This window comes from Oreochromis aureus, linkage group 9 (genome assembly GCF_013358895.1).
Source record: "Oreochromis aureus strain Israel breed Guangdong linkage group 9, ZZ_aureus, whole genome shotgun sequence".
Classification (NCBI taxonomy): Eukaryota; Metazoa; Chordata; class Actinopteri; order Cichliformes; family Cichlidae; genus Oreochromis; species Oreochromis aureus.
This window is the reverse complement of record NC_052950.1, coordinates 40,296,485-40,323,784: the sequence shown is the minus strand read 5'-3', so window position 1 is coordinate 40,323,784 and position 27,300 is coordinate 40,296,485. Positions and strand designations below refer to the sequence as shown.

At 44.6% G+C, this 27,300-nt stretch overlaps 1 protein-coding gene across 7 annotated transcripts in view; it reads left to right on the top strand.

Annotated features, from left to right (window-relative positions):
- The window catches only part of LOC116331049 (receptor-type tyrosine-protein phosphatase mu-like), a 245,930-nt gene that overhangs the window by 140,935 nt on the left and 77,695 nt on the right, over positions 1-27,300 (top strand). For 4 of the 7 annotated variants that reach the window (XM_039617695.1, XM_039617691.1, XM_039617690.1 and 1 more), the window contains exons 18-20: positions 2,407-2,481; positions 22,973-23,105; positions 26,761-26,793. In XM_039617695.1, the coding sequence (XP_039473629.1) occupies positions 2,407-2,481; positions 22,973-23,105; positions 26,761-26,793 (241 nt within the window). The remainder of the gene's footprint in view (positions 1-2,406; positions 2,482-22,972; positions 23,106-26,760; positions 26,794-27,300) is intronic. The other 3 variants (XM_039617694.1, XM_039617693.1, XM_039617696.1) reach the window with 2 other exon arrangements.

Genomic DNA, 27,300 nt, shown 5'->3' with positions numbered 1-27,300 from the left:
GACATTCAGCCTCACGTTAACGTAATGATTTTTATTCCAGTAATGACTTTGTTTCATCAGCAATAACCAAAAATGCTCAGAAAAATAAATAAATGACAGAAAATATCAATATATCAATAATAACAGCACAAAGAAAAAACAACAAAGGGTTAAAACTCCTGTTTTATCACACCTGTATCGTACCTCGGGTTAGCGGTTGATCTTTGGACTTCAGTTCATGCTTGCTGTCTCTGATATCAAACAGGGACAGGATTATGTTTGTGGACACCTCAGATTGTGAATCCAGTAACTGGAGAACGAGGTGATGTAGGAGTTTCACGTCGGTGCCGCAGGTGCATCTGCTGAAGCTCTGTGACGAGTTTGACTCTGAGCTAAATCAGAGTCAGAGTACGTTTTCTGGAGAACGAGACGACGTAGGATTTTGAACTTGATATCATGGGTGTGTCCACCAGGAGCCTGAGCGGTGGCGCTGGAGGTTACAGTTTTTTTGTTTTTTTGTCTTTTCTGATTGGTTATCGTGCACACGAATCCCTTTTTACACTCTTTGTTCTTTCCTTCATAATCACTGCCTTTATTGTCGATGAGTCATCATTAGCAGTTCTTTGGCCTGCATTCAGGAGCTGTTCTCACTCAAATATAAACCAGCATCATGGGCAAATAAAAGGACTTTTTCGTTTTTTTGGACCTGATTAGTGTCCAGTATAAAACCATTTATGGCGCAGCAGAGACCCTTCTCACACTCAACATTATTGATCTGTACACACTGACTGATCGCCACGGTAACACCGTAAGTATATCTATATACAGTGATTGATCCTTGTTTTAATAAACACATTTTTTCTAACTGACCTCTGTGAGTGCGATGAACACATGGTTAGGAGATTCCTGTTCTTTCTCTGCTTCTGCTGCTTGTTTGATTGATTGATTACTAACGTATGATCACTGATTGGCTGATTAACGAGCTTCTCTTCCAGGTGTGTTTAGGTGAACAGCGCTCTGCTCTCCTCTGTTTGGCTCACAGTTCAGTTTAGATCAGTTTGGACTGAAGAGGAAGACTGACAGGGGTTTGCTGCAGTAAATCAATACTGATCTAAAATCAATAGGCAACGAATCAGTCGGACCTCAGCAGGAGACAGGTCGTGTGTTCAGGTACATTGGTTACCTGTACAGGAAGGAAAGTGATGATGTCATTCTGGGAAGGTCAGAGTGTTTCCATAGCAACCAAAGGTCATCTCTTAGTAACCCCGATCAACAGTTACAGTTGAACATTAACCTTTTATTAAAGCCTCTTAAAACAAACATTTCCTTTTTCATGTAGGATTTCATATTTTCCATAGTCAGGTGAAGTGTTTTGGATGACTGTGGCTTACACCGTCCACCGTCAGAGTGTGAGGTAGACTGCTGACCTCACAGCTGTCCGGATGATGATGATCAGCATCCTGCAGGAGGGTGAAGCACAGAAGGTCACCGCTGAAAAGGTCGACTGTTCTCACAGGGGTGGGAGTGGAAAGTTCATCAGGAAGGAACAGTGGAGGAAAATGTGCACAGACAGCAGAGGACTGTGAAGAAAAGTCCACTCGAGAACTTTCAAAAAGCATCAGCAGCTTCCAGGTGAAGAGGAAAGAAGCTCCACCCCTGGTACCAGAGACAATGGCAGGAACCTCTCACTGGGCTGATGAGCAGGAGAACCGCTTTGAACTCGGTCCTGGAGTCTGGAGGAGGAGGGCAGAGTCTGCCAGGTGTCACAGCACTTCATGCTTCTGTCTGCTGAGAGCTTTTTGATGCTCACCACCTGACCAGGTTGTTACTGTTTGACCCAAATCTCAGAGAATCTGTGGAAGATGAGAAACCTCTGATCCAAAGATCCCGGTGAGCTTAAGGCCGCCATCAGAGCAGCGTGAGCTTCAGCAGCTTCAAAGAATTTAAAGGAAGCACTGACAGATGGGACACCAACCAAAGCGGTGAAAGTCATGTGACTGTGATGGACAGAGCCGCTGTCCTCACGGCTTCAGGCAGGACGTGGAGCTGCTCGGCCCGAGCTCAGCTGCAAGCAGAGAGACGCCAATCAGCAGTTTAAAGCTGCCACCAAGAATTCTTCACAGATACACGATCAGAGCATTCAAGTAACTTTATTTAAACCCAGATGAGTGCAGGATTCCTGCTTTATTGATAATAATGATAATAATAATAATGATGAGAAACAGCAGGTGGAAATACTGGTTCAAAATAAGGAGAAGACTCTGAGTCACAAATGCTGAGCGCTGTGTTAGCGTTGTGTTGGCGTTGTGTTAGCGCTGCGCTGTGACAGGAGAGCAGGGCGCTGTGTGTTACTAATGTTTCTGCTGCAGTACAGACCTGCCCTCTCTCTCTCTGTCTGTCTGTCTGCATGCCTTCCTGGATGAATAGCCGCTATAATCGTCACCCAGCTCACCACGCCCTACATTCGCATTGCCCCGGCAGCAGGCGACAAGCAGCTAACAGGTCAGCACACACACGCTGCACACACACAGACTCACACTGACTGGAAGCTCTGGCTTTAATGGCTTTGTGGTTGATGAATAATTTCCAATAAGAGAGGCGCTCATGTCTGTGGAGCTCAAACATGACTGAACAGGAAATGATGTTGTGATCTTTCTGACTGTTTGGCCTGTGACGCCTCACACTCAGCCCGAATCGCAGTAAAATAAATGACCCTGAAACACATCTGAAGAAAGATGGAGGCGATTCTGTTATCGTTTGATTTGCAGTTATTCCCGTCTTTGAAAATCTCAGATCAGCCCAAAAACTGTAGAATCGTGTTTCATAGTCAGTCCAGCAGAGGGCGCCGAGCTAACAATGCAGCAGTTGATGACCGAACCCTGCTTGGATCTACTGCCGTCACCTAGCTGCAGGTCCATCAGCTCAGGTCTCAGCTGAAGGTAACAGCACTTCCTGTTCTCGTGTTAAGCATTCATGGAACTGCTGGGTCCTGCTAATAACGCGCTGCAGGATCTGTAGAAGCAAGGTGGTGAGACGACTGCTGCAGAGGCTCTGTAGGTATGTCCCAATTCTTAGGCTGCATCCTCCTGAGGCCGCATTTGAAGGCCGATTACGTCACAGCGACGCAACGAAGGCTGTCCCAATTCGTAGACTCCTCCGAGTCTGGCCGACAAATGCGTCCTCCTTTTCCCAAGATTTGAAGGATGGGTCGGAAGGATGGGTCGGGTGTATCCTTCATGGCCCACCATATCCCAGAATTCATAGCGCGGCCCAGCCAATTCCAGTTTTCAACAGTGGCGGCTACTTAGTTTTAATATTACTCTTATTATTCTTTCTGGGTCACAAAATAAACTTTTAACATATTTTCAGGCGAGAATGTAGCTGTGCAAACTTCAAATATCTGCTGGGTTTATCAAGATATCACATATTTGCAAAAGTGCTCCGACATTTTCAGAGACGCCTGTTACCCACCAGCTCGATAGCTGACCGGGAGGTCAAGGCTCACTAGAGCCACCGAGAACAGCAAACTCTCGGCTCATCGTTTTCAAACCCCCATGGTCTTTGGCTACTCAGGTTAAACAGGATATATAAGTCACTTAGATAACTTAAAAATGTTATTGTTTGGCTTTTTCAGTATTTTATTTGTTTGCGAGTAAATCGGTTTGGCTGAGATTAAACTTATAGTTTTCACACAGCTGAATAAACGTCGAACTGATTAAACAGAAGTGTGCAAGGGAATTGCACATTTCAAGTATTGTGAGTCTATTGCACCGTTGGATATTAACAAAAAGTATTGCACAGTGAAGAGGCACTACAGCTTTGTTGTCCCCGCCCTCCTTTGTCCCCCTGTTTCCCCTCCCTCTTCCCTCCAGTGAGGAGTTAAACAGTTTGATGGCGTGTGGAAAAAGGAGTTTTTCAGTCTGTTGGTTCTCGACTTTGGGAGAAGCAACCTGTCACTGAACAGACTCCTCTGGATGTTTATGGCCGTGTGCAGAGGATGCCCAGCATTGTCCATAATGTCCATCAATTTCTTTAGTGTCCTTTTCTCTGCCACTGACACCAGAGTGTCCAGCTTCATACCGACCACAGAGTCAGCCTTCCTGATCAGTTTTTCCAGCCTGGATGATCCTTTGCTGTGCTGCTCCCCCAGCACACCACAGGATAGAAAAGTACTCCAGCAACCACCGACTGGTAAAACATCCTCAGGAGCTTCCTGCAGATGTTGAAAGACCTCAGCCTCCTGAGGAAGTACAGTCGGCTTTGGGCTTTTTTATACAGGTGCTCTGTGTTGCATGACCAGTCCAGTTTGTTCAGCTTTAGATAGCAAGGTCTTCGGAGGACCCGGCCCACCTAGATCACGAAGGCCGGGTCCTCCGAAGCCTGTGGTCTATGAATTGGGACACAGCTTGTGTGTGTGTGTGAGGCCGAGGGTCTGCGGAGAGGCCCACAGTCACACACAGATGGATTATTCTCAACTGTGAGTCATGCTAAGCTGCACTGCTCGAGTCCAAAAAGAGTTTACATCATATGGAGATAAACCTCAGGAAGAGCAAAGCCATGATTGTGTGTCTGAGTCTGTGTGAGTGTTTGTGTGTGTGTGGACTGAACAGGTACACACACACACACACACTCACAGCTTACAGAAAATTACATTTAAATATTTACCAGCCTGAAGGTGGAAACTTGCGACACACACACACCGACTGTATGCGTGTGTGTGTGTGTGTGTGTGTGCGCGTACGTGCGTGCGTGCTACCAGCAGGCCTCAAATACTAACAGCTGTTCGCCTTGTATCCACACACTGAAGCACACACACCTCCCACGCAGCGTGACTGGCTGAAGCCCTGAAGCAGAAAACAGCTTCACTTTCACATTAAAACAGCTTCTCCATGGCCCGCTGTGACACACACGCAACAACACATACATAAAAACTACACACACGCCACACACAAGGAGACACACACAGATAAATTCTGTCTTCAAAGCAGTGTTTTGATAGCCTTTAAACTGAAAACAGCAGCTCTCTGCCTCCAAGGGGGGATACTGTCTCTGTGTGCATGCGTGTGTGTGTGTGTGTGCGTGTGTGTGTGTGTGTGTGTGTGTGTGTGTGTGTGTGTGTGTGTGTGTGATGAAACAGATACAAGAGGGAGCTGGTAGTCGAGTTCGGCTGACCTTGAAGAGACGAAATGAATACAGACAATAAAAGAAACCAGTTCAGTAAACTGCAGCTTAACTGGTTTCATAGATCAGACATGTGGATTATTAAATATTAGGTCTCTCTCCTCCAAGTCTCTGTTAGTACATGACTTAATAATTGATCAACAAATCGATTTACTCTGCCTTACAGAAACGTGGTTGCAGCAGGATGATTATGTTAGTTTAAATGAATCAACACCCCCGAGTCATTCTAACTACCAGAAACCTCGAAGCACAGGCCGAGGGGGCGGTGTGGCAGCAATTTTTCACACCAGCCTATTAATCAACCAAAGACCCAGACAGACTTTTAATTCATTTGAAAGCCTGATGCTTAGCCTCGTCCACCCCAGCTGTAAAACTCAGAAACCAGTCTTACTTGTTATCATCTATCGTCCACCTGGGCCTTACACAGTTTCTGTCTGATTTCTCAGACTTTTTATCTGATTTAGTGCTCAGCTCAGATAAAATAATTATTGTGGGTGATTTTAACATCCATGTAGATGCTAAAAATGACAGCCTCAACATGGCATTTAATCTGTTATTAGACTCAATTGGCTTCTGTCAAAATGTAAAAGAACCCACCCACCACTTTAATCACACTCTAGATCTTGTTTTAAACCATACCTTTCACATTTCTGTAAAAGTAAAGAATGACCTATCGTATCGAAGGCTTTACATAAATCAATAAACACACCTATTCCAAACTGTTTTTCATCCACAGCCGTTGCAATATTTTCAATAAATTCCATCACAGCTAGAGATGTTGAGCGATTTCTTTTGAACCCATACTGATGATCATTCAATAAATCATATTTATCAATAAAAGAATCTAGTTTGTTTGCAAATAGTTTTTCAAGAATCTTTGAAAACTGAGGCAGTAAAGATACCGGTCTATAGTTTGACACAATCTGTTTATCACCAGTTTTACATAGTGGGATCACTTTGGCAATTTTCATTTTATCTGGAAAAATTCCAGTTTGAAATGATTTATTACAAATATATGTTAACGGTTGAAGGACACTATGAAGAACTTCTTTAATTAACGACATATCAAGGTCGTCACAGTCCATGGATTTTTTACTTTTGAATTTGCTCACCACTTCTACAATGTCACTCTCACAGACTCCACCAAGAAACACTGAGTTACATTTACAAGAAGTAGAATCTACTTCATCATTTCCTCCTGGTACAGAAATCTCTTTTGCCAAGTTGGGACCTACATTAACAAAGTAATCATTAAATTCATTAACTATGCTCTCAATATTCTCAATCACTACATTACCTCTTTTTACAATACGTGTTGGAGAACATATATTATGTTGATTTTTTATTATCCTATTTAATACACTCCAGGTAGCCTTAATATTATTTTTATGTTTTTGAAGCAGCTGTTCATAATATCTTTTCTTTTCATATCGCATAATAGATGTTAATTTATTTCGATATTTCTTATATTTGTGTTCATTTTCCTTTGTTCTATGTGTCAAAAAAATCCTGTATAACCTATTTTTCTTTTTACAGGCTCTTTCCAGACCTATTGACAAAAATATATCCAAAAACGCTTTATATGCATCATTAGTGTCTTCCACATAAACTTTTTGCCAGTCATAATTTTCTAAGTCTGTTTTAAAAGCCGCAATTTGTTCTGGTGTTTTTATTCTACCACTGTAATCAATCTGCTTTTCCTCTTGAAAATGAAGTTGATTGTTCATTTCAAACACTGAAAAGACAGGCAAGTGATCACTTACGTCTGTGACTAACAGTCCACTATGCATCTTGCCATCTATCTTATTGACAAAAATATTGTCGATCAAAGTAGCACTATCCGAGGTTGGCAAGATGGCGTCGTAGCGTGAACACCTGTCTTGCTGAGCTCCGGTGAGGTTTCCTGATTATCCGTCTAAAATACGTGTTCACCTGGTGAAACGTTACAAATGTGCGTGGGAGTAACTCTATAATGAGTCTGGACGACTATTTTTCTAAAATGCCTAACGCCAGGTCTAAGAAAAAGACAGCTCCGACTGTGCAAGCTAGCGACATTGTGGATCCCACTGCGGCTGAGCCTGAAGAAGCTAACGCCAGCGACACAGAAGTCACCGCTGACGCTGAGGGAATTGGGAGTGACATCAACCCGAACATCCTCGCGGCTTTGAGTAAGATAACCGACAGCATTACAACTTTGTTGGATGTTAAAGTCGATACCGTGCTGGCAAGCAATCCGCGAACAGACATCTCAGATCCAGGCCTTGGCAACGCGGGTGGGTGATGCCGAGACACGAATCTCAGGCGTGGAGAACACGGCAGATGTACTGAAGGCAAAAGTGGCACAACTCGAAAAACAAGTAACTGACATGGCAGACCATATGGATGATTTAGAGAACCGCAGCCGCAGATGTAACCTTCGCTTGGTCGGGCTACCCGAGGGCACGGAGGGAAATGATGTTGTCGCTTTCATGGAGACATGGCTCCCCTCCTATCTCAATCTCACAACTAAAAATGGGAAGATCAAACTAGACCGCGCCACCGCTCTCTAGCACCGAAGCCGGGCACCAGCCAGCGCCAGACCCATCATCATGAAGCTTCACAACTTTGCTGATAAACAACGAGTGATGGCCGCAGCTCGGCGCCTGGCTACACAGCCGAACCAGCCAACAGACCGGATCAAAGTTTCCTTCTTTAATGATTATTCGGCGGCGGTAGCCAAGAAACGCAAGGCTTTTGACGAGGTGAAGAGCTGCCTGAGGAAGAAGAATGTGGATTATGCGCTTCTATACCCCGCCACACTGAGGCTGTTTGCCAACGGCAAGGAGAAGAGATTTCACACACCGGAGGCAGCTGCGCTCACGCGAATCGCTGCCCTGAATCCCGTAGCCACCGGAGTGTTCTTTTTATTCACACTGTGCCTTGTGAACCAGTGTGAGTATCTGCCGAATCTAGGCGTTTGTGACTCTATTTCTTTTCGTCCCCGCTGTTTATAAGCAACCAGGTGAAATGTCCCGCCTCATCGGGCACCGGACAGACTGTGTTTTCGTCTATGAGTAGGCGTGAGTTAAGCGCGTGCAATGCCTTTCGGCTTCTCCGACAGGCAGGAGGAGATTGGTTTTTCCTACTCGCTTAGTAGGACTGTTGCCAAATTACTGTTCTTTGAATGTTCCATCACACAGCTCTTTTTGCTCTTTTTTCATTTTATTGTTTTATTTTTCATTTTACTGTTTATTTTCAACCAGGGTGTGGTGAATTTTTGGCTCAATATGCTTTGTATGATACATGAATAAGATTAACAATGAATAGGCTGCGAATATGCACCTGGAATGTACGAGGAGTTCACAGCCCTATTAAGAGGAGAAAAATATTTACTTGTCTAAAAAAGGATGGTATAGATGTTGCTATGTTACAAGAGACACATCTTGATAACAATGAGCACTTAAAGTTACAACAAGGATCATATGGACAAGTATTTTTCTCATCCTTCACTTCAAGAAGCAGGGGAGTGGCAGTGTTGATTAGGAAAAATGTACCTTTTATAGTAACTGACTGTGTTAAAGATCTGAGGGGCCGCTACGTGATAGTCAAGGGAATTTTGCAAGGTCAACATATTTTAATAATGAATGTTTATTTTCCACCTGTCCACCCCCCTACCTTTCTTACCAAAATGTTTCTGGATTTAACCCCATTTCTTCTTAACTCTACCATTATTATTGGTGGTGATTTTAATTTAATATTAAATCCGCTTATGGACAAATTTCCACGTAGCATTGCGTCCCCTCTCCTCAGGCCAAAATGCTTCACGCTTTATGCGACGAGTTTGGGCTTGTCGATGATGCTTGGAGATGTACTCACCCTCCGATAGGCAATACACTTTTTTCTCGGCTCCGCATAAGTCCCAAACTAGAATTGATTACTTTTTTCTGCCAAAACTGACCTGTGTTCAGTCGTATCATGCGACATAACCAGTATAGTCATCTCGGATCACGCTAGAGTGATTATGGATCTTAATCTTAAAGCTGCGCCTCATAGGTCCCGTCACTGGAGGCTTAATACCATTATTCTTAAGGATGAAGAATTTACCTCTACCTTTTCTACCGAGCTTAAAGCATTCTTGACTATCAACACTCCGTCAGCCAGTAATGCCTCTGTTTTATGGGAAACATGCAAAGCTTATGCGAGAGGGCTAATTATTTCGTATTCTGCAACAAAGAAGCGACAACGGATGGAGAAACAAAAGTCTTTAGAGAGTGAATTGATGGATAAAGAAAAAATATACATTGCCTCCCGTCACCACCATTGTGGCAGGAAATAACTGCACTCAGATCAGCGCTGAATTGCCTTCTTACCAGAGATGCAGAGAAGAAAATTAGATACACTAGGCAGAGGTTTTACGAGCATGGAGATAAGGCAGGTAAATGTCTGGCGTATTATGTTAAGAAGCGTGCAGAATCTAATACCATCGCAGCGGTGTCTGATGAAGGAGGCCACAAGGTATATGAAAACAAACTGATAAATAACTGTGTTAAGAAGTTTTACAAATCCCTGTACTCTTCCCAACAAGTCCCAGAGGGGGAGCAGCTAATGCACAATTTCTTTTCCCAATTCGACTTACCAAATCTGTCGGAAGAACAGAAGACTGCTCTTAACAGCCCCATAACTGAGACTGAAGTGATCAAGGCTATTAAAACACTACAAAATGGAAAGTCACCAGGGCCTGACGGCTTCGGGTTGTGAATTTTATAAACAGTTTCAAAATATTCTTGTAGAACCTCTTCTTGATATGTTCAATCACTCCTTCATTACGGGTGAATTCCCGCAGACACTGAAGGAGGCCAATATCTCCTTAATTCTAAAGAAAGGGAAGTGTTCTGATTTGTGCGGGTCCTACAGACCTATAGCCCTTTTAAATGTGGATAGGAAACTACTTTCTAAAATTTTGGCCTCTCGCCTGGAAAACTTCTTACCTGTACTGATAAGGGAGGACCAGACAGGCTTTATAAAGGGTCGAAATTCAGCCACCAATGTTAGACGTTTACTGAACGCTATTGTGGCTTTTAAGCAAAAATCTATTAACGGCCTGGTGCTTTCTCTCGATGCAGAGAAAGCATTCGACCGAATTGAGTGGTCTTATTTATTATACACACTGGGCAAATTCGGCTTAGGGGAGAATTTTATAAAATGGGTCAAAGTTATCTACAATAGTCCGCAGGCAGCAGTCCTGACTAATGGACTTAGGTCTGATTACTTCAACACTCATAGGGGAGTGATGCAGGGCTGCCCCTTGTCGCCTTCTATTCGCTCTGGCCATAGAGCCACTTGCCGAGGCCATAAGGGTGACGCCCACAATCGTAGTTTAGAGATTGGACAGCTGTGTCATAAAATAACTTTGTATGCGGATGACGTTTTAATTCTTTTGACTAACCCTGAAACATCCGTACCTAGTCTCATTGAGGTGATTGACAGATTTAGCTGTTTCTCTGGCTATAAAATCAATCTGGCTAAATCAGAGGCCATGCCTCTTGGTACTCTTTCTACAATGCCAACTACTGTTCCTTCCTTTCCTTTTAAATGGTCTCCCAATGGGTTTGTGTACTTGGGAATCTTTATTACCCTTCTTTCGATCAACTGTACAAAGCCAACTTCACACCCTTATTTGGCAAACTCAAACAAGACCTAGAGCGATGGGCGTCACTCCCTGTCTCCTGGCTAGGACGCATTGCCCTGATCAAAATGAATGTGCTGCCTAGGCTATTGTATCCTATCCAAATGATCCCCATCTTGTTCTCTAAAAGGGTACTGAAGGACATAAACGGTTGGCTCACCTCTTTCATCTGGAATAAGCGTAGACCTAGGCTCAAGATGGCAGTATTGCACCTGCCAAGCTCCATGGGCGGCTTGGATTTACCTAATATTAAAATGTATCAGCTTTCTGCCCATTTAAGATTTGTGAACGACTGGGTTAAGGGTAAAACTTCAATCTGGTCGGATATTGAGACGGCTCTGTCACAATGCAAACTAAGTGATTTATTATTTTTTAATGATTTTAAAGAAATTAAAGCCCTCTGTACAAATCCTGTAACAATCAACACCCTAAAAGCATGGCGACTTGTCCGCCGTCTCGAGGGAAGATCCAAAATAACATCAACCTTTACCCCAATACTAAATAACCCTGCTTTCCCTCCGGGTTCCTCGGACCCCGGCTTTCAACGATGGCCTGATAAGAATATTAAGTCTCTTGGTGATCTTTTCTCAGGTGATAAACTCATGTCATTTGAACAACTTACCAACAGTTACAAATTGCCAAAACAAGATTTCTTTCGCTTTTTGCAAATAAGACATTATATCACTCACAGTACAACCCTTATTGAACACCCTGAAATATCTGATGTTGAGAAAATTTTGTTTAAGCAACAGCTGAAAGTGTCTCTGAGTTCATTTTACCATGTACTTAACGGTTTGACTTCCACTGATGCGCAGGGGGTCAGAGGTGTGTGGGAGAAGGAGCTGTCGGCAACCATAGACGAAGAAAAGTGGGATACCATTTGGTCTCTTGCAAAAAGGATTTCAATTTGTACTCGGACAAGAGCAATACAATTTAAGATCCTACACAGATTACATATATCCCCTCACCGCAGGCACCTCTTCAACCGCTCTCTTTCCCCTATGTGTCTCAAGTGTAAAATTGATGTGGGACTTTAACTCACTGCTTTTGGTCTTGTCACGAACTTCAAAGATACTGGGTTGAAATTACAGGTGAACTGGGGAGAATCTTCCATGCTGATATAGAGATGGACCCTATATCCCTGATTCTAGGTTTTCCAAGTAACCACCTACAAGCAGCAGCCAACAGAAGATTGTATAACATTCTAACATTTGCAGCCAGGAAAAATATCCTCTTGCAATGGGTCAGTGATAAGACTCCCACTGTCTGTGGCTGGCGCAAAATAATTTTCGAACTGATTCCTCTAGAATACCTCACCAACGTTATGCACCACAGTGTGGGTCAGTTCTACAGAGTGTGGCAACCTTTTTTGGACTATATTGGACCAGACCTCTCCGCCATCTTATTAAAAGGACTGTTGCGCACGTGATCATCACCCGGGCGCTGTAAGAATAACCTACCACCCCTTGTATTATGTTGTATTATGCCATATTCAAGAGCTGTTGTGTACGTTCTGTGTTTGTACTGTTTTGTTGTTTTGTGTCTGGTGTCGCAGACACTGCCTTGTTAAAGGAAAAAGGGAAGAACTGCAATAAAAACAATGACAAAAAAAAAAAAAAAAGTAGCACTATCCATCATTATTCTGCTCGGCTTTAGAATCAATGGATGGAACCCAAAACTAAACATTGTATCATAAATTCTGAAGTCTTATTATGGTCGTTTGCCTTCAATAGATCAATGTTAAAATCACCACAAAAAAAAGTCACCTTCTCTTTGTGTTTTTCTAATATTACAGAAATTTCTTTGGTAAACTGATCTATACAGGATGCAGGTGTACGATAAATGCAGCTAACTAATATGTTTTTAGATCTTTCAACCTGAATTTCAATGGTTAAACATTCCATCAAGTTATCAATCACAGCAGTCATATTGTTAACAACTTTACATTTAAGATACGAAATAACAAACATGGCAACACCTCCTCCTCTTCTATTCTTCCTATTTTGCCAAAACATTTCATAGCCCTCTAGTCCATCCTGCAGTTCTCTGTCATCATTCAACCATGTTTCTGAAATTGCTACCACTGCAAACTTATTTTGGAATTGATCAAGATACTCTTTGATTTTAGAAAAATTTCTGTAAAGACTCCATCTGTTAAAGTGGATTAATGAAAAACCTTTTATCTTGGGATCCAACTCTTCCCCATTATAATATTCACATGTCATATCAACATTCTGATAGAGGTGGATATCTGGATCAATACTATTGTCCAACTCATAAAATTTATAATCATGACATCCAAAATATTCCATTTTTTGCCTTTGGTTTTTTTTTTTGTTCACACATTCACATGCATAGTTATTTTTCTCACAGTTATCAGATATTATTCATATCACAGTCAGCAACACAATTCTTTTCTACACTGAACTCTATTTCTTTTGTTTAAATCTTTCAAGATCTGCAATGTCTCTGACAACAATTACTTTAGCTTGTTCTGGTGTCCCATTAGGTCTTATGAATACCTTACAGTTCCTGGTCCAGGTATCTTGGATGTGCCTTTCCTTCTTCAATAGTCTTGCCTGTCGTGCAATTTCAGCATTTCTCTTGGTGAGATGCTCATTCACATATATGCCAGTTCCCTTTAACTTCTTTCCCATCTTTAACAGTTCAACTTTATATTTCCTGTTCACAAATCGTAGTATGATAGTTGGCATCTTGGTATGTTTTTGTGGAATAGTATGACGTGCAGCTATGTTTTTGCTATCCAAAGGAATGTCTTTGTCTTTGAAAAACTGAATAACTTGCTGCTCAAGCAAATCCTTTTCAGGTCTTGGTGCATCTTCCCCCTCCTTGTCACCTGCTGCTCCGTGCATAGGTGTAGTGATTTGTCTTCAGTCCAGAAATAATCACATCTTCCATTCTTGTATACTGCTCCAAATCTTCAACTCTTTTTTTCCAGCTCTTCAATCTTCTTATCTTTTTCCTTAATCACAATCTTCAGTTGTCTTACTTCTTCAATTAAGTCCAGTAGTCCTGCTTGCTGTTTCACCACCTTACTCAATTCCTCTGACATGAAGTTAAGAGACTTCTTAACTTCTTCAATATCTTCTGTTAGCCTCTTAGTTGTCATGTTTCTTGATCACCAATTTAAATTGTTAGAAGACAAAAGGAATTCCAGGCTCCAGGTAATCCAATAGGCCAGGTGTTACTTGTAGAGCACATGTGATGAAAAAAAGGATCCTAAACTTCAGAATTTATGGAAATACTCACACAAAATGAAGCAGAACTTCTTTGGTTACAACTTGTATCTTCACAATCTTTTGAATGTTAAGTTATTTTTGTGATGTTTGTTGGATTGCTAAGAGTAACAAACACAGTTTTCCCAATCAGCAGCCATCTTGGTTGTTGAATCTTGAACTAAGACCTCGACCTGCGAGTCTTGAACACGTATCTATGTACGTACAGGTTCAAGATGCTAACACTCAGACAGCTCTTGAATGCAGTCGGCCCGGGAGATTGGTTTGCGACAATCGATCTAACAGATGCTTATTTTCATGTGGCTATACACCCAAAACACAGGCAGTTTCTGAGGTTTGCATTCGATGGCGTAGCCTACGAATACCTAGTGCTGCCGTTCGGGCTGTCGCTCGCCTCCTCGCACCTTTACGAAATGTGCAAGCAGCGCTTAGCGCCTCAGAGAGAGAGGCATCCGCATCTTAGCCTACCTAGACGACTGGGCTCTCGTAGCTTGCTCCAGAGAGCAGGCGGAGACACAGCTGTCACTGGTTCTGTCACACATTCAGACACTGGGGTTCTCTGTGAACTTTCAAAAGAGCTCGCTAATCCCGAGTCAGCTGATTTCTTTCCTCGGTTTGGAAATATGCTCGCTTTCCAGCCGCGCACGTTTGTCGGAGCACAGAGTGGCCGCGTTTCATCGCTGCCTCGCTCAGTTTCAGCTGGGACGCAGACTGGGTTTCCAGACGTTATTACGCTTGTTGGGCATGATGGCATCTATGATCGCCGTAGTGCCACTTGGACTGTTAAAAATGAGAGCGTTTCAACGCTGGACTCTCTCTCACCGCCTGTGTGCATCGCGTCACCTCCGGAGGAGGCTGCCGTAACCGCGTCTTGCATGCTAGCTCTCCGTCCTTGGAGGGAGCCCAGGCTGCTGCATCAGGGCTCTCGGATTGGGAGGGTGTTGTTTCATGAGGTGGTGTCCACAGATGCTTCCCTAAGAGGGTGGGGAGCGCTGTGCAAGGGTGCATCAGTGAGAGGGATCTGGTCCGCAGCTCAGCGCCAGCTGCACATCAACCACTTAGAGCTGTTAGCAGTGTTCTTAGCTCTAAAGCATTTCCGTCCAGTCCTGGAGGGCCAGCATGTCTTAGTCAGGACGGACAATTCAACAGTGGTGTCTTACATAAACAGGCAGGGAGGAACACGCTCTCTTCCCCTGTTGAAGCTGTCTCGCTCTCTGCTTTTATGGTGCAGTGTTCATTTTCTGTCTCTGAGAGCCACCCATGTCCCGGGCCACCTGAACCTGGGGCCAGACCTTCTCTCCAGGGGGGGTCCTCTGGTGAGAGAATGGAGGTTACACCCTTTAGTAGTGGCTCAGATTTGGGATCTATTTGGCAAGGCGCAAATAGATCTTTTTGCTTCCAGGGTAAATACTCACTGCCCCCTGTTCTTCTCCATAATCGACCACGATGCACCCTTGGGCTTGGACGCGCTAGCACACCAATGGCCAGACGTGCTCCTGTATGCATTTCCCCCAGTGGAAATGATATCTCCAGTTCCAGAGAGAGTGCGTCGGCATTCCCTCTCTCTGATTCTAGTGGCCCCTTGGTGGCCCACAAGATCATGGTATGCAGAAATAATCAGCCTGCTAGCAGTGAGTCCTTGGCAGCTTCCTCTCCGCAGGGATCTCCTCTCTCAGGCGGGAGGAGAAGTGTTTCATCCGCGCCCAGATCTGTGGCGCCTTCATACTTACCTGCTGAGAGGCTAAACTTGATTGCGAAGGGTTTGAAACCTAGTGTGATAGCGACAATTCAGAGCGCTAGGGCCTCATCTACTAGAGGCTTGTACACTTACAAATGGCGAGCCTTCGAGCAATGGTGCCAGGACCGCCACACTCTCCCATTTCAGTGCTCTATTGTGGATGTTTTGACATTCCTGCAGGAGCTGCTGGATAAGGGCTTTTCATTTTCGACAATTAAGGTTTATTTAGCAGCTATATCTGCTTGTCATATTGGCTTTGACGGGGTGACACCAGGTGCACATCCCCTCGCCATACGTTTTCTGAAAGGGGTTAACCGGCTGAGACCCGTGCTTAAGTCCAGTGTCCCTGCTTGGGACTTGTCTTTGGTGCTGGAGGCCCTTTGTAGCCCCCCGTTTGAACCTATCGAGTCTGTGGATATGAAATTTCTTTCATATAAGACTGCATTACTTCTCACTTTGGCTTCGGCAAAGCGAGTGGGTGACCTTCATGCGCTGTCCGTGCATCCCGCCTGCACACAGTTTTCTCCTGATGGTCACAAGGTCGTATTGCGTCCAAATGCTGCCTATTTTCCCAAGATCATGCCTGCATCTTATAGCTCAATGGAGTTTGAGTTGCTGAGCTTTTGCTCCTCTCCTTTTGCATCTGAGGAGCAGAGGAGGATGCATTCTCTTTGTCCAGTGCATGTGCTACGCACCTACATTGAGCGCACTCAGAATGTGCGTTTATGTGACCAGCTGTTTGTCTGCTTCGCCAATCCAAATAGAGGTAGATCTCTGTCCAAACACAGGCTGTCCCACTGGATTATAGAAGCTATCTGACTGGCATACAGCACCAGAGGTCTTGCTTTGCCCCACGGGGTGAGAGCTCATTCCACCAGGGGGATGGCAACCTCATGGGCTCTTTTTAAAGGGGTGCCTGTAGCTGATATTTGTGCGGCAGCTAGTTGGGCATCACCGCACACTTTTGTGCAGTTTTATCGGTTGGACGTTACAGCCCCTTCGGTGGCTCATACTGTCCTTTCTGCTGGGTCTACCACTCACTAAGGAAGTGGTGGCCCGATTCCGGTTCGGTGGCTGCTCTGCGGGGCGTGTATATATGTCCCATACTTATGTGTTGTACCGAGTGAATCGACTGAAAGGGAACGAATAGTTATGTCTATAACTTCTGTTCCCTGAAGGAGAGGAACGAGGTACAACACAAGGTGGCCCCATTGAGCAGTTTGGCTCGGTAAAGAGCGGCTATCGAACTGAGGGATGACTGTGATGACAGCGGCTATATGTGCAGGCGGGGCCGTGCGCGTGTCATCACACGTCATCTGCCTTAAAGGCGTGAATAAAGGTTTCTTCAGCCAGGACACGCGAGGGTGTGATATCCCATACTTATGTGTTGTACCTCGTTCCTCTCCTTCAGGGAACAGAAGTTATAGACATAACTATTCGATACTCCCACTCCACCCGATCAAACGCTTTCTCAGCATCCAATGAAATTGCAAGAGCCCTATAATTAGTGTTCTGAGAGAACTGCACAACATTTATGAGTCGGCGTACATTGGAGCGGAAGCATCTATTCTTGACAAAACCCGTTTGGTCGGGCTTTATCAGAACTGGCAGAACCTCCTCCAATCGTCTAGATAAAATTTTGGACAGAATGTTGCAATCTACACCGAGTAAACTTATAGGTCTGTAAGATGTACACAGATCTGCACGTTTATCCTTCTTTAAGATCAGGGATATATTAGCTTTTCCACTCTGTAAGGATTTGATTGCATCTAAGATTTCCCGCGCCCTAATGGGACTGCAAAGATCTAATCGACTTTCCTCTGATAGTACAGGGAGATTATATTATTATCAAGAAACAATTTCCTAACATCTACAGTATTTTGAGAGTATTTTGAGGGGAATATAAGTCCTGATAGAACTCTTTCATTATTTTGCTGATAAGTTTAGCCTCAAATTGTAAAACACCTTTCTTATCTTTTAGAGAGGGTATTGCATAAGAGCCCTTTTTCCCCTGGGCAAGTAAGTGTCCAGGTTTGTTGCCCGATTCAAATAACCTATGTTTTGCATAGAATATTGCAGTCAAAGGGGTTTGCAAAGAAAAGTGTCTGGACTTCTTTAAGTTGCTTGAAGACGTTTCACCTCTCATCCGAGAAGCTTCTTCAGTTCTAAGGTCAAATGGCCGAGAGTCCCAGATTTAAACCCAGTGGGAGTTCCCCCCCAAAGAGGGACAAAGGACCCCCTGGTGATCCTCTAATCACATGAGTCAAGGTGTGAAAGTGGGTGTGGGTCCTAATCAGCCAGGGTTTCGGGTGAGCTCATTGTGAAACCTGGCCCCACCCTATCATGTGAATTCCTGAGGTCAGATGGCCCAGGATGTGAGTGGGCATTAAGGCGTCTGGGGAGGGAACTCAAAAGTCAGGGCGTTCATAAAGTCAGCAAAGAGGCACAGAAAAGAAGATCAGACACCAGCGAGGGAGGATAAGAAAGACAGACGCAACAACGTTGTCATCCCCTATGTAGCCGGTGTATCAGAGAAACTCAGGAGAGTTTTCTCCAAGCACGACATCCCAGTGTACTTCAGACCCAGCAACACACTCAGACAGAAACTGGTTCACCCGAAAGACAAAACTCCAAAACACAGACTTAACAACGTGGTGTATGCTGTACAGTGCAGCGAGGAATGCCCAGACCTCTACATTGGAGAGACCAAACAGCCACTTCACAAGCGCATGGCACAACATAGAAGAGCCACCTCCACAGGACAAGACTCAGCAGTCCATCTGCATCTTAAGGATAAAGGTCACTCTTTCGAGGATGCCAATGTTCACATTTTGGACAGAGAGGACAGATGGTTTGAAAGAGGAGTGAAAGAGGCCATTTATGTCCACTGTGAGCGACCATCTTTGAACAGAGGCGGCGGTTTACGACACCAACTGTCTGCCATCTATAATCCAGTTTTGAGTTCCCTCCCCAGACGCCTTAATGCCCACTCACATCCTGGGCCATCTGACCTCAGGAATTCACATGATAGGGTGGGGCCAGGTTTCACAATGAGCTCACCCGAAACCCTGGCTGATTAGGACCCACACCCACTTTCACACCTTGACTCATGTGATTAGAGGATCACCAGGGGGTCCTTTGTCCCTCTTTGGGGGGAAACTCCCACTGGGTTTAAATCTGGGACTCTCGGCCATTTGACCTTAGAACTGAAGAAGCTTCTCGGATGAGAGGTGAAACGTCTTCAAGCAACTTAAAGAAGTCCAGACGCTTTTCTTTGCAAACCCCTTTGACTACGATGACCTGGATGACTGAGAACCTTCACAGACATAGAATATTGCAGTTTCTGCTTTCTGAGTTAGTAGTTGGTCCAGGGCTGATCTGGCTGCATCCAGTTTTTTAAGCACAGAAACAGACGAGGATTTCTTAAACTCCTTCTCCAAGTTAGTAATGTCGCGTTCAAGTACTAATTGTTTGGCTAAGGTGCTCTTCTTTTTCGCTGAGGTGAAAGAGATAATAGAGCCCCTGAGAAATGCCTTACCCGCCTCCCATAGAGTAGAAGCACTAACCCCCGGTAAGTCATTTGTAGAAAGAAAAAGTTCCCCCTGATCTTTTAAATATTTTACAAATTCAGGGTCACTAAGGAGAGCTGAGTTTAGCCGCCAGTGTCTAGACAAGGCATCATAATAAGGTGGAAATAATTCCATTGAGACTGATGAGTGGTCTGAGAGAGCGCATGTGTTGATCCAGCAACCCTGAGTTCTGTCAAGGATGGATCTAGAAACAAATATATAATCAATTCTGGAAAAAGAAAAACGGGAGCGTGAGAAAAATGTAGTCTTTCACATGTGGATTACAAACTCTCCAGGCATCAAAAAGGCCAAGATCTGAGCATAAGTCCATTGTAGCCTTTGCCATTTTTGAAGGTGGTTGAGATTTTGGTGGATTATAATCAACTTCAAGACTCAAACCACAGTTAAAATCCCCACCAATTATTACGTGATTCGGACACACAGAGGAGGTTTTTGCCAGAAGGTTTGAATAAAACAATCTATCAAAAGTATTTGGTGCATAAACACTTCCTAATAGAATTTGTTCCCCATATAAAAGCCCAGTAATCAAAATAAATCGTCCATCTGTATCCCTTACAATAGTATTTAGAGTGAACGGTAGATTTTTATGGATCAATATTGCAACGCCTCTACTTTTAGAGTTAAAAGAGGAATAGTAAATTTGTCCCACCCAATCACGCTTGAGTTTTAAGTGTTCAGAATCTGTTAGGTGAGTCTCTTGCAGTAATGCAATCTGCACTCTTTTTTGAGTGAGGAAAATATTTTACGTCTCTTAATAACGTGATTAATTCCCTTGACATTGAGAGTTATAATTTTATATTACTCATTGTAAAAGTTGTCAGTCATTGGACAAAGATTGTCAACCCGAAGCAAACAAAAGACCCATCATAATAAACACACTGTAGAAGATTTAACCCATGGCCTGGACTGGCCGTGCTGACATGAACAAAACCATCATAAACTAATGGCAAAGGAACCCTTACACACACAACAAACTGCATAAGAATATAGGAATTAGGATAAACGTCAAAATATCACAAACCAGAAACAAACAAAACAAAAACAAAAAACGAAAACAAAAAAGCCACCCACTGGGTGGTATTACAAGACCAGTGTAGCCAAAAGAAGTTTCACTCCACGGGAGAAAAGAAAAAAACAAACAAAAAACAACCCACCCCCGCTTCCCAAACCTGAATAAAATCGGGTTACTGTCAGTTGTGAAACAAAATTAAAGACTGAGTAAACAATTAGTACTGTATACTAGATATTGGCCCTAAAGCCACTTTAGGTACAAAGAATGAACAAATCTCTATTTTCCCTTTAAACTGTCTCTTTTCCCTCAAGCTGCATTAAACACAGTGGACTTGCGCGTCCTATGGCGAGCTGAACCAATGTCATGTTCTAAGTTAAATCCAACAGTGCCAAAGTTTGTACGGGACAAGCATCAGTTGTCTTTTAATCCAGCGCATTGATGAAACTTTGTGCATCTTTAGGCGAATCAAACTTGTGTTCAGTGCCATTGTGATTCAACACGAGCGTCGCTGGGTAGCGCATTCTGAAGCGGATGCCCTTGTCAATTAAGGCACAACAAGAAGCATTAAATCCCTGTCGTTTCTCACAGGTCGCGTAGGAAAAATCCTGGTGTATAAAGATCCACTGTCGGTCGTAGTGAAGTTCTGGGGCCGCTCTCACTGTTGCCATGATCCGCAGTTTGTCTCTGGAGTTGTGGAGCTTAATAATCACCGGCCTGGGGTGAGCACCCCGCGGGCCGAGGCCCCGGAGTGCACGGTCAATTTAATGCGGGCTTTACCCGTGCAGCTGTTCCCCAGCCCGAGCATAGCAGGCAGCCAGGCTTCAAAAAACTGAATAGGACTCTCACCCTCCGCGCCTTCTTTCAGATTAATAATGCGGATGTTGTCATGCCTGCTGCGGTTCTCTAAATCATCCAAGCTTTTTGCCATGATCTTAATCTTCTCCTCAGCTTCAGCCAGTCTTCCGCGAGGTCAGTCACCCCGTCTTCCACATCTGAGATTCTCTGCTCTGCCTCCGTGACGCGTTTGGTGAGGTTTCCAGCGAGGACAAAATTTTCTCCAGTGTCCCAGACAGTGTAGACCAGGGGTCCCCAATCCCAGTCCACGAGGGCCGGTGTCCCTGCAGGTTTTAGATCTCACCCTGGGTCAACACACCTGGATCACATGATTAGTTCATTACCAGGCCTCTGGAGAACTTCAAGACATGTTAAGAAGGTAATTTATCCATTTAAATCAGCTGTGATGGATCAAGGACACATCTAAAACCTGCAGGGACACCGGCCCTCGTGGACTGGGATTGGGGCCCCCTGATGTAGACAGATTTTGGTCAATTACCTCACTGATTCTATTAGTCACCTCACGGATGAGAGCTGTGGTGTCCACCGGGGGCGAGGGCTGGTTGCCTATTGCTACTAGCATGTCAGTTTGGCTAGCAGTGGTCGTCATGGCGGCCGTCGTCTTTCGAGTCTGTATCTTTGTCTGTTTCGACATTACTTGTCGTCCAAAAAGCGTATTTAGGGCTGTTGCGTATTCCCAAAACTCTCAGTCAGTAGTTTCGATAAAAATATAGACAGTAGCACGCATTACACTGTAATAAATACAGGTGAAAGCGGGAGCACAGTGAAAGCACGTCTTCTAGCCAACCATCTTCACCGGAAGTCCCCACAGATATTCTATTCTATATTAAACAAATATGTAGGACTGCCTTTTTTACAGTATGAAGCACAGTGAGGCGACTGTTGTTCTGATTTGGCGCTGTTTAAATAAAATTGAATTGAATTGTATTCAATGTCTTCATAGAGCAGACGTGCTGAAACCCCTCACCACACACACACACACACACTCTAAGGGTGACTGATAGCTGATGTCAAGCTGTGATTGGAAAAGTGGGCTATGTCTGAAATGACACATTACAGCGCTCGACAGCGACGTGGTGTCCTGAATGTTTCTCATCTACCGAGTCACCTGGAAGGATATTACACCTGAACACACACACACACACACACTGGTTAATGGGTTTTCCATGGGGCTGACATCCCATCACATTATACAGTCAGAGCAGGAGGACTCCCTCACATATCATCTGTCCCTCCTTCAGGCTGAGGGCTGCCAGCCTCTCTCAGACCAGCAGCTGGACCAGAACCACAGAACAGAACCAGTGAGAAATGTTCTGAGACGGCGGCTGTGATTGGTTCTGCTGTTTTCAGCGATATCTGTAAGGCAGACTATGATTTGTGAAGCGCTGTCATTTAAATGCAGCTGAGTCATTTTTGGAGCAGGCGGGCAGGGTAAACGTGGTATTGCTGGTTATGACTGATGAGATTACAGTTAATCATGGAAAGTTTATTCAACAGTGATATTTACTATGCCATAGATACATAATACATACATGGTATCATAGATCTTTTTAGGTGCTGGCTACCACTGGTTCCTGTGGATGCTACAGCGTGAGGCGATGGTGGGCATCTGCAGCAGCACAGCGAGGACTGAGGCTGGCTGGGATCACCACACAGTAGCTAACGGTCCACACTGTGCTTCGTGGTTTTTTTCAGGCACTGCGACCCGGAAACCAGAACCAGAGCAAGAGAAACAGTCGGACCACACGGTGAAGATCGCCGGCTCCATCGCCGGCATCCTGCTGTTCATCATTATCTTCCTGGGAGTCGTCCTGCTGATGAAGAAACGGTAAGGAAATCACAAACACGGAAACAAGGCAGCCTGCAACTTTAGGACGCTGGGCTTTAAGAGTCCGTCGTAGTTTCACACTTTCACTGCTCTGGTTTTTACAGTTTACTGAGTGTTTCACTCTGGTCTTTGCTTCTAAATGTATTTGTTTAACAGGTGATCTGAAATCCATTTCACTGATTTTACTATGAGAATGGTGAGTTTAATGACCATTAATGACCTGCTGTGGCCCTTAATGGCAAAGATACTCGCAGCTGATTTAGTTCAATATATAAATAATTACTTGATTGATAATGACAATAGCTACTGATGGGTGCGTTGTTACATTCTGAAACTTTATTTAGTACTAACGTTTCTATGAGCAAGCCTTACGATTCAGAGGAGATGAAAACCAGACCTGAACTGACCGGCTGACGAAGCTTAGTGATGAAACGAGCAGGTCCACAGGTGCACCTGAGTCCAGCAGCACTGGTGATGTCAGTGACATTTAACGACCTGCAGCTTGATTAAAGAAAGTCTAACCTTAGCTTAAAGGCTTTGTGACCAGATAGATGTGTCAGTCTAATCTGAGGCTGAGGTTCTTCAGATTTACACAATAACACCTCAAAGATGAGATGTTGGCATCACATAAACTGCAGTTCAAGGAATTTACTGAGCAGTCGGTGGTCAGAGGGAACATCAAGGTATCGTCAGCATAGAGGGGACGCTGTGGACTTCAGATGTGTGGCTGATGAAGCTCTGACCCTAACCCTGACATGCAGAGTGTAAACCAGCGCTGCTCTCACCATGTTTGTGACGGAGCTGTAGCTACCTGTTCAGCTTGCTGACGGCTTCACTAAGGAGCTCCATCATTACACCACCTGTCATATCGAATCACCTGCTGGGTGCTGCGCTGAGTCAGCATTTGATCTGGGAACCTCTAAAGCAGAATCTATTAAACAAATATTACAGAATATTACAAACTCCTTTCTTCTACACACACAGACAGACACACACATGCACAGACACACACATGCACAGACACACACATGCACAGACACAGAGACACACACTGATTCCTGTAACTCACCCTTCATCTCTTTCTCCTCATCTGTCTCTCGCTGGCGTCACCACTCAGCAGAATTTCACATGTTAATAATCACATATAAATATTATATGTAAAGATTCAGCTTTACATGTATGTCAGGGGGAGCAGATCTGCCGTGTTCCTTTCTGATCCTCTGGTGCAGGTCTTATAACATGTCCAAACTCAAAATAACGAGCTTGAAGCAGTGTGACTTGATTCCAGTCTGATTTCATCCCAGTTTCACTTGATTCCAGTATGATCTGAGATGCTGGAACATTTATTTTAGAATTAGTTTTCAGAATCAGAACACTTTGTTAAATGATGTCATTTAAATTCCGTTATTTTGATTGGTCACTCGATCCCTGATTGTTCAGGTCTATTGATTGGGTTAGGGGTTAGGTTCCAGTTTGATTTGATCCCAGTATGGTCCCAGTATGATCCTAGGATGATCCCAGTGTGAGTGGTTGGGTCTGTTGATTGCTGTGAGAGCTGCATGTGGACGACGGGGCCTGTAGACGGTGGCGTCCACAGAGCGGGGGGCGCTGCCACACTCAGGGGTTAAATGACGATGGCGCCGTGTGGACCTTCTGATCAGCAATTTCCAGGAAGTCCGAGAGGAGGACGGTGTTTTGTACGTGGAGCGTAGCTGGACATCAAAGACGCGGTCGTGCCGGCGTGCTGGCGGTGACACTGAGGAAAATGAGGATGAATAATGGAGCAGATTGCAGCAGTAATCACCATTAAACTGTATCTGGACCCACTTTATTCTCCAACATCAAACACACGGCCCCACTGGGACACACTAACACACACACATCATTTATCCTGCACACACACTTAAACACAGACAGAAAAGCTTCTGTGTTTGGAGAACGTCGAAGATAAGAGAGAAATTTAGATGAAAGAGCATTTTATTCTTTTTTTTCAGAGTCGCCTCAAGCTAAATGGCTTCAGGCATCGCAGACATAGACACACACTTTTTACTTCACACACGCACACACTTCTTTTAAAGCGTGTGTGTGTGTGTGCCCAGTTTGAATCGCACTCATATGTTGGGTCGATCGAGCTCTGATCTCCCTCACAGATATTGGAGAGAGAGCGAAAACGAGACGGCTGCTCGGCCTCTAATGAGGTTTTTAATGTTGACAGGGTGCGTTTGATTTCCACTCTGTGACCAAACGGGGTCAGACTCATTACAGCGGGCGTCAAAACAGGAAGCTGGATGTTGAAGGAGTAATGCAGGGTGATGAGACCGCGGCTCTCAGGCGTCCCCGGCACCGCCGCTTCCTGTCGTCAGGCTTCAAGCTGCCCGGTGACAGATGCTGAATAATCTGCCTGCAGCTGGTGATGTGCACGGGTGCATCAGTGAGAGCGAGGATGCTGAAGAAAAGCTTCTGCGCTCATCAGGAGCTGCTTCATTTCCAAACACCACAAAACAAGCCAAACGCACGATGACCTTTGAACCCCTGAAAGCTTGCATTTTGTGCCGGCAGTGACTCAGACAGCAGAGAGAGAGCTGGTTGAATCAGTGAGGTGAATTTCTGTCACAAGCAGAGAAACCTGAGGCGTCTTAGCGCTGAAATCCCAAGGACGACTCCCAAGGTTAGCATCCTGCCTCGCAGTTTTAAAGAAAGTCCGATATAATGCTTTCATCCTTTGGTCATACTCCAACGCTGTGCCGCTTTCATGACATTCAGCCTTGTACTTTTTCTCTAACACTGGAGGCAGAGTGCTGAAAAGCAGCTTCCTGTTTTCAGCTCAAACCAGAGTCAGGCCTGACACATCGTACAAATACAGACATAGACTCCACGCTTTGAAGCATTCCTCTATGTTTGTTTTAGAACCAGAAGTGAGCATATTTGGACGAGAGGTTGGAGCGCTAAGTTGTACAAAAGGACAGAAACCTCACAGCAGCCATGTTATTGGTCACATGATGTCATTAAAAGGCTCCAACAGCACAAACACGGTGCAGAGGTCCAATTCAGGGGAAGCTAGCAGACAGCTAGCAGCTACCTGTGTCACCATCTACCTGTCAGTCACAGAGGCCACGCCCCTAATAATGCAATGCCTCGGTTTCCATGGATGCAACAAAATCCTGTTAAATGCATGTAGACGTGGACTGAAAGCTTGATGTAAAAGTCATCTCGATGTGTTGACTGGTGTCAGTGTGAGCTCAGACTAACAGCCTGTTGTTAAGTGTGGAGGACCCAGAATAGTGTCCAGAGGAACCCCACGAGCGGCTGATTGGTGACTGCATGTGGAAACACTCCTGCTGTTTCTCACTGAGGGTGATTTGATACTCGTTGGTATTTTTGGAGAGTTAAACGTGTTTATTCTTCTGTTTCTCAGTCCAGGCTTACCGCCGTGTAGCTGTCTGTACAGAGGAGTAAATACCACATGAGCTCTGTACACATTCCTCTGAATTAATCAGGCGTGATCCTCCCCTCGTACACTGGTGCCAGCCAATCACTGCTCTCCTTCACACAGAATGATCGTCTGTTCTCTCTGAGACATTAATCTGTGGTTTCCTTTTTCTGTTTCTTTCCCTCCATCTCATCACTCCCTCTGCTCCGCCCCCCCACCACTCAGACGAAGAAATTATCACTCCTACACTTATTACCTGTAAGTAACCTGTTTGACCTCTGACCCCTCACCTTCACACTGACATCAAAGCTGAAACACTGAATGTGTCCTGCCTGTAACCCTGATTACCCTGAACCTCTGACCTCTGACCCTGATTGTTTGATATTTAATCCCTGAACAGGTGATCTACCTGTGAGCAGCCCTTCTCTGTGTAGTCTGTAATGTAATTATAATCTGATCACCTTAACCCATAGGTTTAACCTTTGACCCCTAACCCAGAAACCAGAAGAAGCATGCCTCAGTGTCAGGTCTCCACCCCTCTCCTGACCTTTGGCCCCTGGTGTTTAGAGCACGTTTTTTTCTCCAGTCTGACCTGTAACCCGGGACACGACCTTAAACTTTAGGTGTGTGGTTTCCTTTGACCTTTAACCTCTGCCACATCATGCACTCTGACCTCTGACCTCAGCCCTGTGTACTGTAGCATGAGGGTGATGTTTACTGACATGTTGGTGGAGGCGGCGTTACCACGGAGTCCAGATGCTGGGA